We start from the raw sequence: 19,593 nt of genomic DNA, 5'->3' as shown, positions 1-19,593 counted from the left end.
AACAATATGTGATCCTGTATGAGATGGTAAAAGAGTCTGCCTGACTTGAAGCATATTGTTTCAGCTAAAAATTCAATTTTTTCAAACACACAACAAGCCTTTATACATGCAGGTATTAGTGCATAGGTTCCTGCGGACAAAAAGTATTATTGTGTAGTCCATTGAGTTGTATTCCCAAATATCAACAGATGAATTTGGCATAGCTATATAAAGTAAGAAAATGACCTTTGAATGGATATCATTTCACACCCTCCCACTGCTTTGATTAACTTATTTAAATATATATCTATCTATATACAATATGTGTGAATAAAACAGAAAACAAGGCTTAAAACAAATATAGGATATTTTAGAACTCCACAATACCTGGTAAAGTGTCCATTAAATCACAGTTAATTTAAGATCTTAGTAAAATGATAGAGGTCAAAAACACTGATTTGTGGAGACAGAAAGAAAAAAATGGCACACACAGACATTTTGTATGCATTTCAGTTAGGGAGGAGAACAGGAGGGTGTGATCAATCCTCACAAATTGGAAGGAAGTTTGGTGCGGACAGTTTGAGGTTCTAGATCTGATGAGTAAGCAGCAGAATCCCTCCGCAGAAGCAAGGCTAGGGAGTCCCCGGAGGACTGAGTCTGGTGAGGGTGCCCCAGGGGAATCTGAATCGGAGGAGTCATGCGCCCTGAAACTGAGCTACAGGGTTTGGGCAAAAGAGTGGGCGAGGCAAAGGGTGAGGGGAAACATGCAGTTTCCCCTGAAGCGCGAGGAGTCAGGTGGCTAAAGGGCTGAGCCATCTCTTGGGGGAGAGAGGAGTGGGAGGTGGATAAAAGCTTTAGGTCGTCAGAAAATCTACCCAAAGGAGAATCTCTCCCTACTGCATGTGGTTGGCTGGGAAGTTGGGAATGGAAAGAAGACTGAGGCATGAGCAGAGAACTGTGAGATCCTGCGACGCTGGAGGGATCACTGTAGTGGAAAGTCCTGCCTGCCACTGGGCTATGAATAGTGGGGCTAGGCGCCAGTGGAGTTAGGCAGGGGGAAGCGTTTCCTGAACCATATTGTGCCAGGGACGCGAGGGCGGACCTCTCCAGGGACAGCTGCTGGGGCAGGAAGCCAGACTGTAGGTTTGCCAGGCTGAAATGGCTGAGAGAAGAGGGAGAGACATCACCAGGCTGTTGGCTCTGCTGACCTCTACTCGAAGAGGGAAAGCCTTTTGTAGGGGAGTCAAAGAGGTCCAAGCCACTGGTAGTCCTGCCTCCTCCAGCAAACTGCTGCAGAGGAACAACCTGAAGAGGCTTTGGAGGTGGCTGGCTGTGGAGGAGCTGACCAGGCATAGGGCTGGATGAGCCACTAGACGCAGGACTACCACAACGAGAGGAACTGATAACTCCAGCTGTAATTCCGCCAAAGGCGCCTCCTTGACAGGCCGTAGCCCCTCCCACATGGCTGCCTACAGGTCCTTCTGCTAGTTCACTAACATGTCCTCCTAACCTTCCCACTGACCCAATCAAAGATCCTCCTATATGGCTAGTTGTTGATGCACTGGAGGCCCTTCCCAAAAATCCACTGGTATTTCCTTCCTTCAACTCACTGGAAGCTCCTCCTATCGTCCCCCCAGAAATCCCACCCACTGACCCACCAGAAGCCCTTCCTAATGATCCTCCATGAGTCCCTACTATGGATCCTCTAGAAGACCTTCCCATGGTCCCTCCAGGAACCCCTACAACTCTCTTGGTTGATTCTCCTATTGACCCACAGGAAACCCCTCCAATTGAGCCACGCGAACCCCCTCCAACTGGTCCCTCACTCATCCCCTTCACTGAATCCCCAAGGGTCCCACATATTGATCCACCAGTTAGTCCTACTATTTCAAATCGGCCTCCGGATCCACCTCCAGTTTCTGTAAAATCCTCAGCCCAAACAGATTCTCCTGCAGCAGCTCCTTCAACAGACCCTCCCACTGCTCCACCCGAGCACCACCCCGTTACACCACCACAGGCACCACCTGTCCCCCCACTTAGTCCTGACCCTGTGCTTCCACGTGTAGATCCATGGCGGAAGAGATTTGACAGAGGAGGGGTGCTGGAACGAAAGGCTTCCTGATGCTGTGGTTGTGAGTGAAGCTGGGCAGTACTAGATGAGGGAGAACCAGAGGAAGAGTATGGTCCAAAGGGAAAGGCAGAAGCCCCTGCTCTACTAGACCCAGCCCCTGCACTACTGGGTCCACACTGGCTTCCACTACCTGAGGCCTGTTGGCTATCGGCAGTTGCTCCTGACCCTGAGGTCATATGCTTGGCCCGGAAGGCCTCCAGCAAGGACATATCCAGTCCAGTGCGCAGTTTAACAGGTGTACTGGAGGGAGACTGGCCGGCAGAACCAGGCGGCGTGGATGACGGAACAATCGTGTGGAACTTCTTTAGCTGGCTAGGGGGATCCTTCAGAGAGCCCAGGACAGAAACCGGAGGTCTAAAGAGTGTTGGAGGGAAGTGGGGGTGGTGTGTCAAGGCAATGGCCACCGAGGTGGTTGCAGCTGCTGCCTGTAGAGGGGCCTGGATAAGTGGGGCCCAGATAACAGGGGTAGGTGAGGGTGGAGCCGGCGGTGGGGTGTTCTGCATGAGGTGGGCACAGTGAGCCATATCTCTGTCATGCTGCACGATCTGCTGGATGATCTCATTCTCCTGGTAGTTGAGTGCACCACAGCTGAGGTCATGCTGAACCTTGTGCTGCAGGATTGAGTTCTTCTTGCCTATAAAAAAGCACACACAGAACACATATTACACACAAATAACAACATAAAAAAGACATAGAAAAACACAGAACACAGACTTCCAAAAATTAGAATTCACCACAACGTTGCAAATTGAATATAAGTGTGAGTGGGAGTGTCTGTGATCAGGTGTCACCCAGAAACCCCTTTGATTCACCTTTCAGCACACATTGTAACCATGGAAGCATTGAACAGAGGAAAGAGATTTAAGAGACAGAAGGCTCACCCAGAGGGGGGAAAGACAAAGAATGAGAGAGCAATGAATAAGAGAAACAATGAAAGAGAGGTGGGAGATAAATACCTAGAGACAGGAGCTCAGGATGCATGGCATCAAAGCAGCATGTGGTGTAAGGTCTATACTTAACGTGGTGTTACGGTGAAGTAACAATGATAAAACATAAAGCGATCATTGAACCGCAAAGTCAATTGTGGACAGAGTGGGAGTTTTTTTTTTGGAGGGGGGGGGGGGGGGTACATACATACGTACATAATAGCCACTATATGACACAGAAACAAGAGGGAAATAGTGCAGTTCGTTTTTCTTATTTGTATTGTCTCACGTGGAATGGATAGAAACTCAAATGCCTTTTAAGCTTTGCACAAGGACAAGGAGACAGGTTGAAGCTGCATCAATATGACAGTTATACTAACGGATGACCCGTCCTCCCACAGAGATGTGTGCAACTCTGACCTCAACGTCCATTAGTCAATGTTGAATTGTCCCACTAGCAGTGACAGGGTTAATTCACATGACTGCCATTTTCAATTTGCAGCTAACAAAAGGCTGTTAAATCCGAAAATACAATTAGGCCCAGATCAATCTCTCCATTTTCTGATATGAATCGTGGCCAATTAGCAGTTGCGTCGCTATGAGGCACTGTATCTAAATCCGATTTGACCTGGCATCACCTGATCCTTTATCACCTGCACACCACTGATCAGATTGTGCGAAGTTCATCAAGCCGCCGATTAATGAATAGATCAGCACTGCGAGTGACTTCAGCAGAAATGAGAGGCTTAAATGAACACATCGCCGACGGACAGCATCCAGCCCAGGAGAGTGGACATACACAGGAGACTGCCTCACGGAAACATCACAATCACTCCACTGCATCTTTTCAAAGGAGCCATTTTCTACAAAGAGACCCCCTGAAGCAATTTCTCTTTCTTCCATTCTAAACATAGCGGAGGATAAAACAGAGCACGCAAAGTGATGATACAGCCTCGCCTTTCATTGTGAATTTTTCATCTGCTCGAGCTGAGCTAGGGGATTGGTGAGAGAATTCCAATTGTATGTGTAACAGAAGTCATGCAAGGATTTCAAAATCTCTATCTGTATGTTTATATGCAGGTGATTTTGAAAGTGAAATCGGTCATTGACTTTTGCTGATTGAATGATGAATGATTTCTCCTTCTGCCTTGGAGCTGTGGCTCTGGTTTAAAGTGGGCTTGTTTTATGTATCAGTGTAAGTGTGCTGGGCTGGACACACTCCGATTCATATTTAAAGTTTCATAGTTGGCCTGGTTGGCATTCTAAAGAGGAAGAACTCACAGTGCCATTGTCATTTAAGGTTGATTTTCTTACCAATACGGTCCAGTCTGTCCAAAGCCACAGTCTCAAATGCCCTTCTCATCATGGGGTACTCCTCCAACACTTCGTTGAAGTTGTCCACAGAAAGCGAATACAGACGACAGTAGGTTTCTGCCCGGACACTGGCCGTCCTTCTCCCACGTGTGAGCAAACAAATCTCTGCAACAAAACACAACAGTAAGATGGAATGAGTTTAAACATGTCTATAATGCAAATGATGTGATATAGCAGGACCCCACAGTTTAAGAGCGAGTGACTGTGTATAGTCCTTCACTGAATAAATCAAAGTTATGATGCACCAATCACTATTATTTATATTACAGAATAACATTCTGAATTGTAAGCGGCTGCCAGCCTTCAGCACTGGAAAATGGGGGAAAAAAGCATTTTATGGTCCAGCATCAGCTGTTACTTTTACTCGCTGAAATTGAATTGACCCTTGGAAACACATATTTGGAACTGTTATTCCCAGCTGGTTATAACACCTTGTAATTTAAAACACTTGTAGACAATGACACCTACAGCATTGAATTATATGGCATTTTATTTCCCTCAGAGGCAAAAGTTGGAAACTTTGCAATTTTTTTGAGTGCAAGTGACTCACTCGTGAATGTAGTGTATATGTTTCCATGTGCATGCATGCATGTGCTGTTCATCCGGGACCCATCTGTAGGCGTGTCTGTGTGTGCACTGCGTGAACATGCAAGTGTTTTATTCATGACAGCAAGGGAGTCAGGATGAGGAAGGCTAAGGTTAAAATGCGGTCTATATTTTCTCTCTTCCCTAATGTCTTTTCCTTTTTGCTTTCATCTCATCTTCCACCCCTCCCCTCCTTCACTTTGTTCACCATCACGCTGCCTCTTCCTCTGAAACACAGTTCCAGCTCATCCACACACATGCTCTCGGTTCTTCCACTGAATGCACATTCTTACTTTCCTCCCAAGCCGACATAAAATTACATTTTCAAAGAGCCATTGCTATGCCCTCTCTTGCCGCTATATCATAACACAATATTTTTCTGTTTTGGCTCTGCTTTATTTTTTCAATATAAAGAGGTCTGAAAAAGAGACTGTTATGAATTTGTGACTTTGTATTTTACCTTTCTGCAGTCACTGAAAGCCTCAATGTCCGATTTAAAGGGAAACGTGAACCTGTTCTTTTTTATCTGTGTATGCCAGTGAGCTGTGAGTCTGTGAGTGGTAACATCATAAGATTTGCCTGGCCTGGATCACCAAGACACTGTTCTTTGTTGTTGCCTGCAGCAACAATTTTAGGATTGAGAAGACAGTCATTGTTGCAGTTGAATCGCTTCCTTACAAAAATTCAGTTAAGAAAAGTTGTGAGGGAAGTAATCTTGTCTTTCTTTTGTCTGACTGACAGATCTGGCAGCCATTTAGATGCTGAAATATCAACTGCATTACAAGAGCATATGGTCTAGCAACTGCTCTATGTTGTACACATTATATAAGAATATTTGCTTTGTGCACCAGAGCAATATACTGCAAATTGCCAAAAAAACGACATTGAAATAAACAGTAAATAGCTTGTCAAGGTATTTACTTGACAAGGTATTTGTCAGACATATGTTTGGTGTTAAATTACATTATATTGAAATATATTTATAGTGTTTCAAATTCATCAGTAGAATACAATATTTCCTTGTCATAACAATACAATGCAAACCCTGACATGATATCTTATGTATATACATCCATCCACCATCCAGTGCCTATCCGGGTCTGGGTGTTGGAGGAAGTAGTCTAAGCAAAGACGCCCTGTGGGCTCCTCCCTGCTGGAATTGCCTAGAATACTGTATCTCCCTAGGGAGGCACCCAGGAGGCAGGCTGATTAGATGGCCGTTCCACCTCAGAATAGATCCTTTCAATGTGAAGGAGCAGTGCTTCTACTCTGAGCTCACTCTTGATGTTCTAACTCTTGAACACTTGATCGCTTAAGGGCCAGTCAGCTGCTTGCATCCACAATCTCATTCTTTCGCTTTGTAAAAAAAAACTAACTCTATAAGATGCATATTTCTGTTAAACATTTGGCTTATTATGAATTGTTGCCGCTTGTGTTTGTGTGTGTATGCTGTAAGTGCTGGAGCCCTGTCTGCATCCGTGGTGGGGGTCCAATTCCCACAGCTGTGCTCCAGTAATCCCCTCTGGACAGGAGCATCTCGGCTCTGTATTAAATCCTCTTGTCCTGTGGCTTTTTGTATGAAGCCTCCGCTGCCAAGAGGAGGTAGTGAGCTGCACTGAGCCCTCAGGCCTCATTGAACTATGCTGTGCCAAACTACAAGTACAGCAAAAATAAAAATCAATGGTAAGGTTCCGGTCCAGAGCAGCTCGCTCACAAGTAAACAATATGTGAGCAATAGACATGTTTCAGTTCAGAGCTGAGTGTGCAGACTGGGACCTTCACACTGTCCTTGTTGAATGTTCTGTCAAAACCAACTGTATTTATAAACACATATTGGATGGATTTGTGTAAAATCAAACAAAAACCTGACATTTTTTTGTTTATAGATTATTTTTTTGTCAGACATGTTTTGGATACAGCCTACAATGTAAAAATGTAAATATGTCAGATTGAATGTTGAGTTAAATTCACCTCAGTGCCTAACACCCGGCGTCTTTTGTGGCCCGGTGCAGCAGGAGTTCCATTGAATTTATTTATGAATGCTCTGCTCCCACTGCTTACTCGCGTCTCCTATGACTCATCACAGTGCTCCCCATATTGTGCATGAAATTATAGAGCGGACTTATTGAGCATGGCTTTGTCTGCATTTGTTTTCAGAGTGAGGACTTTTTTCTCCTTGTTTCCGTGCAAACCGTTCTAACAATGAGATGATTCATGATCAGCTGATCGACATTGGTGAGTCTTTATTGGGTCAACTCAAGAAAAAGATCAGATTAGCTCAAATAAAGAAAATAATGGCTCATGACTTGTACATTGAATCCTATTGTAATCAGCATTTGAGTCAAAGAAATAGTAAATGGATAAATTGACACGTCTGAGATTGTTTGATCAAGTATAGCTCAGTGACTTCCTATACATTTTCCAATTCTATCCCCTACCCCCTGTTGTCTGACTTCATCAAGGACTGTGTCTTTGCCAGCTGTTTCCCACATAAGCAGTTCTGACACATAGATCTCTACATGGAAAACTCGTGGCATCTATACGCTTATATTTTCACACAGCTATGTTTTATTCTATGAACAATGACAATGTGATCATCAAAATTGGATGACGCCAATTAAAATTGGATGTTGCTCTGGGATAGCAAAGCCAGGCTAAGATGTTGTCTGGTATGACCTTGGTAAAAACAAACACACACACATGACTGGTCTTCTGCAGGGCTCTTATTGGAAAGATGCTTCCCCAGAGAGCAACGGCTCTCCAAGTGGAGAGCAGACTGTATGCCATGGAATATGTCTGTGTGTGTGTGTGTGTGTGTGTGTGTGTGTATAGGGCAGAGAGACAGTGAGAAACGTCTTCTGCACAGATAACATCAATCTCTACATGCTAGTATGCATGTTTCTGTGCAGTGTGTACATGTAGTATACAATATTTGCACATCACACAGAAGAGCGAGTTGATTCTGTGTGTGTGTGTGTGTGTGTGGTATTTGAAACTTGTATTTCCTTCATTTATATTTGTTTGGTTCAGTCAGTCAGGTCAAAAGCAAGATTAAAGCTAATGAGCTAGCTAGCATTACTTCCTGATATCTTTTTACTCCTGCGGGGGAAATACGAGTTTTGAGAGCGTGAGATGTGGTGTTACAATGAAACAACTCAAGTCGACTGCAGTAAAGGACCACAGTGAGAAGTGGATGGGAAAGAGGCCCCGCAGAAGAAGAAGAATGAATTTGTAGTCTGCCTGTAGTAATATCCTCAAATACCTGAGACTTGTAAATCCAAAACGTAACTTGCTAAAGGGAACACTACCGCTCAGATTCATCATGCTTGTCAGCTACACGAGGCTACTGTGTGCATTCCAGTTGAGATTCCCAGAGAGAGAGAGAGAGAGAGAGAGAGAGAGAGAGAGAGAGAGAGAGAGAGAGAAATGCTTTGTTGACATCTGACAGAGGCGACAATAACAGGGCTAAATTCTGGTGCTGCGTAATTGAGAACAGCCAGGAACAAACTGGATTCACTCATTTGAACACCAAATAGATCAGGAGCATTACTCATTAATGCCAAGTCTGCATGTTTTCATCAGAGTAACAAGCTAGGACACACATTGATTGATTTAAATGATGAAATTGGCGCAGTATTGACAGAGATGTTATCACTCAACCAAGCAGAACTACAGCAGCGAGATGCTCATCAAGATTACTCATGAAAACTTCATATTGCCTCACATTATGCAAAGAAGCCATGTTGCCTGCCAGCTAATATACTGAGCACAACAACATGCTGTGTTAGATCAGCTTTGTATGTCACAGTTTGATTTGCTGGAGGAAATCAGAGGTGCAGGTTAACATTCATCACAGTAGGACCCCAGGGCTCGGGATCAAGTACAGGTGCAGAACGAGTATAAATTGTACACACTTTGTATCATGTCCGGTACCATCAGATTATACCACATCTTATCATATCTTGGTGTCTGCTGCATGGCCTGGATCTTCAGGGGAAGCGGCTTCAGAATGAAAGGTGCAGAGGTGGAAACTGGGTTAAGGACTGAGGACTTGACTCAGTCAGGGTAGTTATGGCGCAGCACCGCCAGGCTGGACTGAGAGAAAAGAGGCAGAAAGGTGTGTGTGTGCATGTGTGTATGTGAGCGAGAGCAAGGGGGAAAGAGAGCGCGCGAGAGAGAGAGAACCCAAGAGCTCCAACAGTTCTCTGAATCCTTAACTCTGAGGATTAAGAGAACACGATTCACAGAGAACCAGTCAGAGACAGTGTAAAGCCAAAGAGATGGCAAAGGAGATACCAAACTGTGTCAACTCACATCCACCCCTCTCTCTGCCCGACTCTGTCTCACATCCCCCCGCAACTTATGAGCTCCAACGAGCCACTTGCTCCGAGGCAGACTGAACCATCTGAGAAGCACAATCAAAGGCTGCTTTTGATAAGCATCTCCAGCGGGTACGTAGGGCCACCGTGAGGTCACTGAGCTGTGCTTTAACTGAGAGAGAGCTGCAGTCTGCACTGGCAACACATCCGTTACTACAGACACCAAGGTTGAACTATAACAACACAATAACCTCCTCTGTATGGCCCTGCGGGGGCAGCAGAGATGCTGTTAGGATAACTTAATCGAAACAGAACAAGCATTCAGGGGCACAAACCTTAGACAAGGTCCAAGGTTTTTGTCTTACAGCCAAAACAAGCATTTCTGCGTACCTTTGACTTTTAAAATGTGACTCCGTGGTTTGAAATCTGGCTGTCCCGTTTTTAGTCTCTGCTACTACCTAGTGATAACCTGGGCTTAACACAGGATAAGCAGTCTGAATGGTTGTCTATGATAGTAACAGAATAATGGTAAACACAAACATAATGATTGAAAACTATGGTCTGGATCCCACAAAATATGTTGGACTGTCCCATGGTCCACCACCCAGCTCTCTACAAAATCCCTTGAAAGCTTCTAGAGTTAACCAGCTAACACACACACCTCCCCAGTGGAGGTACCTGTGTGGACAGGAGGAGGGAAGGGAAGAAGGTTTGGGTACTGTGGGCATGGCATCAATCCATACATCCCATGATGCAGTCACCCTTTCCTTCTTCACTGGAACACTTCCGTCCAGGAGACGTGATGTCCAATTGATCTACTTATAGCCAAGTGGGCTCCCAGACTCTAGAACCTCCTCCGGATAACAAACTGGAGCCAATAATTCAGGTCATCCACAATGAAAGCAGCAAAGCTGCTGTTGTTGAGCATACACTTGCTATTTAATGGAAGCTGCAGACACCGTGATCGTACGTGACACGCTATGAAGCTTTTCACCGTCCTCTTCTGCTCTCCAGCTCTCCATTTGCTCAAACAAGCCATCACATCTACGGTGTTCTTGCCATAAAAAACTCTTTTTGTTCCTGCTTGCTGACAGGCACACTGACATCCATGTGTGCCATGTGTTCTCTGTGCTGATCCTGCACCAATTAATTTCATGAATGACTAACTTGTGTTTGCAAATAAACTCCCATTGGCACTGAGCTTACATCACTAGTCCCCACCCTGACAGCCCCAGAGGAGTGGCACAGCCAGGGAAAGTGGCAGGATAATGGAAAGCCTTGCACAGATTTCTGTAACGCACAAGAGGATAAAATAATTACAGACCCAGGGCTTAACATTAAAGCGAACAATCTCTTTTCTGCTCAGCAGGAGCTACAGTTTATTGGGATACACCCACGTTTAAATTAACTCCGACCATCACTGACTGATTTTGAAAGCTCTATCATCGAGACTACATCCAGGTAAATCATTCGGAGAGGTACAATGCCCAAGCTGTTGCAACCACTGTGCCAATGCAATATACACGCCCAAACAAACACGCCTACAAGCACAACTGCTGGTTGAATTATGCTGAGGAGGCACAGAGAGCAGGGAGGATATGGAGGAATGTAACAGAGTAAGCTAAGGCGGCGCTGCCTGAAATGTTGATTAGTTTGGGCACGGGTAAAGATAGATTGCCTGCCATCTTTTCATTATTTATCTGGAACACCCGGAGAGAGGCCGTGGAGATGGACTCCAGGCAGACGAGGCGTAATTAAACTTCCACAGGCAGGTCATGTGCTGTTAAATGCTTTGCCACCATTTCTCATTACTTAAACAGTGTAGTCTAAATGACTGTCACTGGGCAAATTAATTGGTATTTGGTAAGGGCAGTGTGGCAGCATTGTCTCTGACATGTGTCACATGAAGAACTGCACATATCTGACCCTGATTAACTGTACAATCTTTGGGGTGGTCTTCTGCATAGTTTTGATTTCAAAGCTTGACATCTATATTGCTTGATTTCTGGTATATTGAGTACAGTTCACTTCATTAAGGTTCTTTAAAATCCAGTTGGTGGTGTGAATTAAGGGAATCATCATAAGAGTAAAGACAAGTGATGGGCACTGCACAACAAGATAAACACAGGCCAACAGCTTTAGTCGCTACCGCACCATTATCTTTGTCTTACCTCCAAAGTAGGAGCCATCTGAGAGTTTAGTCTCCTTATTTCCTTTGGTCAGTACGCTCACCACTCCGTGCTGGATGAAGTACATTTTCTGGCCAATGGTGCCCTCCCGTATGATGTAATCTCCGGGTTGGAAGACCTCGAACCTCAGCTTGGTGAGCATGGAGGTGACAAAGTTGGGGTCGGCGTTGGCAAAGAGCGGCATGGAAGCCACCAGCTTTCGACAGTTAAAGTTGACGATTTCCTGTGTGTGTACACAAAAAGAGATTGGAAAACAGCATTTAGTAAAAGTTCTTAGTCAAAAATAGTAAAAGTGTACCACCAAAATCTATGTTCTGTGTTCTTGCAGCTACTGGTTACACTTTAGACCAATCAGGTCCTTCATGTGGAAAAAAACAATAAAGAGTTAATGAACTTCATGGACCATTTGCTCTACAAATTACATTTTATAATCATATTTTCATCCACATTTTTGTTTCATTGCTTTTTCAGAAATTATTGTGTAATATCTCACTGTATGATCTGCTACCGTGTGTCTCAACAGTTACTGCAATATGATTTGAGTCACACAACTTATAAATGGAACTTGCTTTACAACAACTAAATACCATGTGAGTGATCAACCCAGCGTGACTTTTACCATTGTGAACTTGTGTAAAGGGTGAAATGAATCAATGAGAAACTTGAATGTGAACTGAAGTGCAGTTTAAACACACACACACACACACACACACACACACACACACACATGCACGCACTCACGCACTCACGCACACGCACGCGCACACAGGATTTCTCATCCCACCTCTCGAAGCGGCTCGTTCAGTTCGTCCAGGATGCTCTCCTCGTCAAACATCTTGCCCTGGTATCGGTGTTCATAGTAGTCGTGGATCCTCTGCCTCATGTCTGCCGGCAGCTTGTGGAAGGACATGTACTGCTCCACCTGTTTGTACTGCAGGGACACGCACACAACAATGAGGTCACTCAAAGGCTGAAGAACAGCGCAGCATCGAAACACAGCCACATCAACCCTCTCAAATCGGGAACATGGACTGCTGGAATAAGAGCTGTTCTCAGTTTTACTTTGCAAAGTTATTCAGACGCGGTGTAACAGGCGCTTAATCGCAATGAGGTCAGACACAAGGAACTGGAAAGAGACATATAAAGGTCGTCCAGGTTCCTGCAGGGCACCACTAACAGCCTTTTCCAGTCCTATCTGTCTCCCTCCAAAGTCAAAGTATGCAGAATTAAATATGACTACGCACTCCAGTTTGGATGCATGCACGCCAAATAGCACTTCAGCCGCTCTATGGCTTTTCTAAATACAGTGGGAATTCAACAGAAATGTGTGGAGAAGTGTTCAATATGCACTCATACCGGCAATTCATGGAGCCATGCTGAAGAGCAATTAAATCACGATTCTCAAAGGGAAGCACTGTAATAATCACCAGAGCGTTTTCATCTCTGCACTGTAACCAAAACCACTTTTAGTCGCTCTGGGAATGACCACACACATCATCAATATTTGTAAATAACCAATGTTAGCCTCTTCACCTCTTTATTTCTCACAATATTATTTAACCACTATTCACTCTGTTTCTCCATCATTTCCTGTCTGAGCGGCCAGATGTTTAATTAGCCAGGATGTGTGTGAAGCTATACTACACAACATATACAAAACTACAACTACAACTACAACAACAACCAAAAAATTAATTCAAACCTGCAAAAAACAAACAAAAATGGAAACAATTTTTGAAAAGGTAATTGAGTGATGATCGTTCTGCGGTCTAAGCTTATTGGTGTCTGGAGCCCAAAGTGTTGTGTGTGTGTGTGTGTGTGCTTGACATTGTTCTTCATAGATCCTATAGGATGCAGAGAGGCAGATCAAAGCACCCTGGTAGCACCTCAGGACGCAATAACAGTTACAACTCTTCACCCTCAGCACAGAAACAGAAATAAATACATGCATAGTGCAGCGATCAAGGGAGACTTTTGATCGCTGCACTATGCATGTATTTATTTCTGTTTCACACAAAACACAAAACACAAAACAGCTATAAGACATGGCTGAACACATAGGTCTTCCTCTTTGTTTCCAAACTATGATACACTAATCGTGTAGAAGATCATCTATATGCTCTTTTTAGTGAAATGCAGCACAGTAAATAAAGAAATAAAAACAGCTGTCTCATGCAAATTAGATCGTTCTCAGAAAAGCAGAAAAGCGTTTCTTTTAAACATGAGGCAATGTGTATTTGCGAGGACTTAAGTGTTCTGCTGTGGTTAACATAGTATATCTGTGCAGAAATCAAGGCAGTAGGCTGGGACTAGAAAATGAATACCTGGAAGTTTAATTGGATTTGTCTGCTGTTTGCTTTGACTTCCAGAAGAGTTCCGTTCACAACCACCGTAAAAGCAACACCTGTACACCTGGGATGCATTTTTAGATCAAATGAGTTTCCTTTGACTTTGTTCAACACGATTTCAACGCTTAGTCCCTGGCTTGCATCATCGTGGTCATGTGTCCGCTTCCTGCTGCGAGCACACATTTTGTGGCAGAACCTTTTATATTTTTTAGAAAATAAGTCTATTAAAAAAATCTGATGTAACGTCCACCTCCCGTTTTACCTTCACACAGCTCAAAGACGCATAAACGAGTCGGGCTCCACCTTATAAACACTCTTACCACAGCTTTGATCCACACACATCAAGACAGAAGGAGTGGCGGGGTGCAAAAAGGTGGGTATAATACACATCAATTCCTTTCTCCACATCTTGTCTCTCACTCTTTAATGCCTGAACTGAATTACCTTCCTCCTCCCTCCTCCCTCCTCCTCATCTGTGCTCCTCTTTGCTAAACGTGTCCTCCACAGACGGGGAGAACAGTCTGGACTCATCATGTGCATAATTTCAATGTTGCCAGTTCTCTCTTCTTTGATCACTAACTTGCACAATGTCGAACACTTTCTGCTCATCCTGCTGTTTTCGACGGATGGACTGACTGTGCTTTGAATGCAGGAGTGTGTTTGCCCGGCACGTGCGTGCGTACTCTCATGCACACAAATAGCTGTGGGCACTGACATATACCTGCATGTGCAGACACAAGGACATATAGATACAACAACAAGTGCCGCCTGCTGAGTTATGTGGATGATACTTAATACTTTCACAATGTAACGATGTTACAATGTAATGTTGATATATCTGTGTGTCTGTGGAGAGAGAGTGATGGGCAACATTGGGCAAAATACTACAACTCATCTTTATCCCCTAAATCTCTTTGTATATGATGGAACATTTACTGATCGGATGACAAAATACTTTAGAATCCTTTTACAGAATTGGAAAGCTCCTGCTGTCATGCCACTGCCTACTGACTGTGATGAGTATTGCTGCGAACTTGCAGTGTGTGTGTGTGTGTGTGTGTGACTGAGAATGACAGGTGTAACCCACTTTCCGCATCTCTTTTAATGTCTTTATGTCCCCTGCATTGGACATGTCACAGAATGGCGCTGTCTGTTTACAGTCGTAGCAAACCTCTATTTATCCTCAGATTTAGAGCATGAAAAACAGAAGATGATGTCCTATTGCTTTTACACTGCGATGCTACTTAACTCTGCGTCTCACTCAAAGACGTTTTTTTATCTACCAAACGCTGGCCCAGCCGAGTCTCCGGGGGAGGAGCTGACAGGAATGTACAGCCACAGACCGGAAAGGAAGGGAAGGGGGACAGGGCTCTCCTGTCGCTGTGACGGCCTGATAACACCCCCTGTGCCAGGAAATGATTTTATTTGCCGCGCAGGCCTCATTGCACGGCTACCGGGAAGACCCCCGCTCCGCTGCCCCACTTTGCTAAATCAAATCGTCGTCAGCATTAATGAGGTAATCACGCCTCCATCACGGTGGCGGCATCAGCATCTCTCACTGCATTGTCTCTTCCTTTTGTTCTTGTTTTAAAGAAGAGGGTTGACCCATTGTTGTAGATGGATTGATTTTCTTGGCATGCGCTTGACTGAAGGTGGGGGAGCTGTTCGAACACAAGAAAGAATAAGACATCAAATGCAACATAGTTCAATTGTTTTCTTGTATTATCTACTTCCAGTATCTCCTGCTCTGTTTTATGGGCTTCACACACATGCATGTTTGGTTATGTTTTGAATCTCTTCCTGAATGTTGAAGCATACCCAGGCTGATTGTCCTCCATCCTTTTGTCAGATTTAAGAGCAAATCATCATCTGGTAGCTCTCCTCAAACAGGCCGCAGAGCTGTGAAGCAGCAGTTGTTCGATGCTAAGCTCAGTTTGGGGTATTTTATGTTCCTTCCTTTTCCTCATCTGTTGCAGTATCTTAGAGTAACGAGTGGACGTTCTCTCAGTATCCTCCGGTCTTGGCCGTATTTCAATTCACTGAATTATAAAGAAATACATTTCCAGTGCTTTATGTGCTTTTATTGTCTTCACGTCACATTTATACTTTTCCTTTTCTTCCTATGCCCTTACTCTTTTATCGTGCTTTTTATGTTTTCGATCCCTCCCCTCTCGAGCTGCTTTTCTCGCTCGCCAAGCGGATGCAAATTTTGACCAAATAATACATGCATAATTCATTTCCCCAAAGACATGTCAGCCACTTAATTATACTTTCTAAACATTTATTTTGCCCCACTCTTTTCTGCATTATTCTCTCCAACCTCGCCCTCCACAGACAGAAGGTGTGGGGAATTTGTTAGGCGAACCACAGCTTAACGTGAACCACTTAAAAATGTGTACCTATACAGTATGAGAGTGTTATGCAGTGACTATGCTTTTGGCTGAATTTGAATTGGTCTTGAGTTTGGAGTCATCTCTAAGCTATTACATGTGTTCCCTCCACAAACTAATCCTCAGAGTGACCAAAACTACTACTACTTAATTCACAGACCAAGAATGGGAGCTAGTTATGATATAGCTGAGTTTACACTAGTTAACTTGCTCATGTAATCTATTATTTGTAACACTCTAACTAGACAACTAAACAACATCCAGGCTGCAAGTATTTCGATCCTGCAGGGACTTTTCTCATCGATCCAGTTCACATGATTGATTCAGCGTGTGTGTGACCTCTTGAAGGCAGTTATCAGATAAATACAACATGGTCACATCACCCACATCCACTATGTACAAATTGACAGCTTGAATGCACCATTGCGCTATCGACTAGGCAAGAACAGATGATGGGGTAAGGTTGTCCAAATTCAGGCAAAGGCAATCTGGATCTCTGGGCTGTATTTCAAGGGAGCTTTGACACTCAACAACTAAACTTGGATTTAGATTACCCCAGCATTACATTTGGTATAGAGCACATCATATTTTCTATTTTTTAGAACTCGAAAGACTAAATTCATTGTTGTGATTTGGTTGTCACAAATCACAATCTTCAAAGAACACAGCTTCTTCTGCAGGCCTGCACCAAACTCAATAATCTACTTTGAACAATCAATGCTTTTAACCATACTTATTATGAGACAAAAGGCAGGAATGACAACAAATCACTCAATAGCAAGTAATTTCCACTCCCTGCTTCTCTAGTTCAGCATTTGTTCCTAAAATGTGTTCCTCTCCACCATTTAGTGATTTTACAAGAAACCTAAACAGACAAAGGGATTGGGATGCTTTAACACATTCCCTAAAATAATTTCCCTGCTCATTAGCAATACTAAATCTGTCTCCGCCTGACAGAGTGCTTGCAAATGCTGGGCTCTTGAATAGACCAATTAACTATCTACAATACTGTGCAGGCAGTATGCACACAGCCTGCAGCCTGGAGATATAAGAAATGTTTACCTAGAATCACCCCTGTGTGCTTTACAGTCACTTTATGTTCTGTCTGAGCCGCCCAGGGTTTGCAGTAAAAATGAGTCCACACCAAACTAATGCGTGTTGTAATAAAACTGTTCACAGGATATGACAGTGACGACGGTGATTACAGTCTACACACAAACACAGGGCGCTGCTGCTGTGTTAACAAAAAAATACTGTCCCTTTGGTGTGATAACCTAAAACACTGCAAATATTACAGAAAACACACACGTGCCTTTAGAATGTTGATGCAATCTGTCGACACAATGTTCTATCCGTTGGCTGCACATGCTGTATGAATTATACACTCAAGGGGTGAGTGCACACGGAGTGTCTGAGGGGAACATGAACAACTTGGTCTCAGCAGTAAAAGTTGCACCGTACAAAGAGAGGAGATGGTGATGTAACCCGCATTATGACATCATCACCACTAAGACTTATATGTCCTAATTTACATTTAAGGGCATGTAATAATTTAGGGGTTGCAATTCTATCAAATCTACTTCTACTCTACTACTTAAGGTGGAAACCAGCAGCCTCAAACGCCAATAAAAACAAAAATGAACAGGTGAGAAAATGTAGTTACGTAAGGGCAAAACAATGCATGATTTCTATTTCACACATTTGTAAACTTCTTGACTGAATGAGCGATTCTATCCAGTGCAAACGTCATCTCTGTCCATTGACTGCTTACTCCCGAAGGTTTTGATGGGGGGATTGTGGTAGGGGAACAAAACACCTCTGGAGCCTCTTCACCCACAAATAATCAGCTTTAGGCCTCATATTAAGTCTTCCCTAAGGAGCCATGTTTAATTGCCAAGTGTTAATTAGAGATTTAGTGAAGAGGGGCTGCAGCACGCCACTGTCATTTCCTCCTAAAGCCATTAGAGACTGACATGCCACAACATGCTACTGAATTCCTCCTGGGCGTCTCTTATTTATCACCAACTACCTGCTGCTTTCACGCTACAGAGCAAGAAATGAAAGTCACATGTTAAGCTGCTTCTGATGTATTTTCTATGGTTAAAAAAACAAACAATGGAACCTTTAAGATGATACAGTGTGGAGACGGTTAAGATGCTCACATGGCTAGAGCAGATTGAGAGAAAATTATTTTTTTGCATCCTATTTCGTCACATACAGTAGCTCCTATAGGATTACTGGCGAGGAAAATATCTGGACTTGGGAAATCCTTGCTGGAAAGTTCTCCACAAAGCTTGTGCAATATTTTTAGCATTTTTTTCTCTTTCAGCTCACAAAGCTTTATTTCATTATAACAGAATGAATAAAATGAGACAGGCTCTTTAAAACCTTAAAGGAGAAATGCTGCAGTGAATCACTTTAAGTCAGACAATCATGAATCACCTACAAACAAATGAGATTATCCCTTTTGTTTGGTGTCCCCATTCCCAATCCTCATCCCCGTCTCCACAGTAGAGATCAGGCACACGGCGTATCTCTGTACGGCTGTGCATGTGACCGTACATGCAGTCACGTGTGCAGCCATCTTGTGCCTTCAACCTGCAGAGACGTAATTCTCTTTGTGCGATAACACTCTGTAACATGGCTAAGACAAGAGGTGGGAATCTCGGGGGAAGCTGGCAGATGATGAACTCGTGCAAGGAACAGCGATGCTTGGAAGGTAACACAGGGGTTCAATGTGAGGGGAAAAAAAGAGAGTTGTCAAGGGATCTTTAGTCGTAGGATCCCTCGTACCCTACAAAGTGTCTACGTCTTTGAAGCAGCAGATGCATTTAAAAGTACTTGGCACGTAAAGCTACACCATGTTCAGTTCCAATTCGTCACTGTTCCTGTTGCTTCCGTGTGCACAGCATGCCCCAAAGATAATCCATGCAGTCAGATGCAGCTGAAAAATGTAAACTCTTTATAATTCTATCTTATTCTGTCATCTTTACACTGAATAAAAAGACAGGAAACGTGTTTAAGAGAGTGGAAATTAATCTAATAAAGATAATTTTCATCCCACTGAGGGCCACACTTCAACCTCTAATATTTATTGTGATTGCCAGACTTTCTACTTTGTGTAACAGCTAACAGGCTGTCTGATTCCTATTTAAGAGCTCATTTAAGTCTGCTCCCTCGATCTGACAGCCTGGGCATTTATCACATGGTGCGCCATTGTAATAGAATTCTATTCAGAACAGATTATATCCAGGCTTTCTGATGATAAATTTCCTCGTCTTTGAGATGAACGTTTTTTTCTTTCCTCCTTTCCACTTTACATTCGGCAGAGTTCTGATATCCCTGATTTCCT

General features: G+C 43.7%; 1 protein-coding gene across 1 annotated transcript in view; it reads right to left on the bottom strand.

Annotated features, from left to right (window-relative positions):
* Positions 1 to 525: 525 nt before the first annotated feature.
* The window catches only part of hcn4 (hyperpolarization activated cyclic nucleotide-gated potassium channel 4), a 51,324-nt gene continuing 32,256 nt past the window's right edge, over positions 526 to 19,593 (bottom strand). The window contains exons 5-8 of the mRNA XM_076156038.1: positions 12,288 to 12,434; positions 11,486 to 11,726; positions 4,351 to 4,515; positions 526 to 2,744 (exon numbers count right to left, since the gene is read on the bottom strand). Coding sequence (XP_076012153.1) covers positions 526 to 2,744; positions 4,351 to 4,515; positions 11,486 to 11,726; positions 12,288 to 12,434 — 2,772 coding nt within the window. The remainder of the gene's footprint in view (positions 2,745 to 4,350; positions 4,516 to 11,485; positions 11,727 to 12,287; positions 12,435 to 19,593) is intronic.

This window comes from Genypterus blacodes, unplaced genomic scaffold (genome assembly GCF_046128005.1).
Source record: "Genypterus blacodes isolate CSIRO-AG114 ecotype Tasmania unplaced genomic scaffold, CSIRO-AGI_Gbla_v1 ptg000067l_1, whole genome shotgun sequence".
Lineage (NCBI taxonomy): Eukaryota > Metazoa > Chordata > Actinopteri > Ophidiiformes > Ophidiidae > Genypterus > Genypterus blacodes.
The sequence above is the reverse complement of the archived record's forward strand: the minus strand, read 5'-3'. Positions and strand labels throughout refer to the sequence as shown.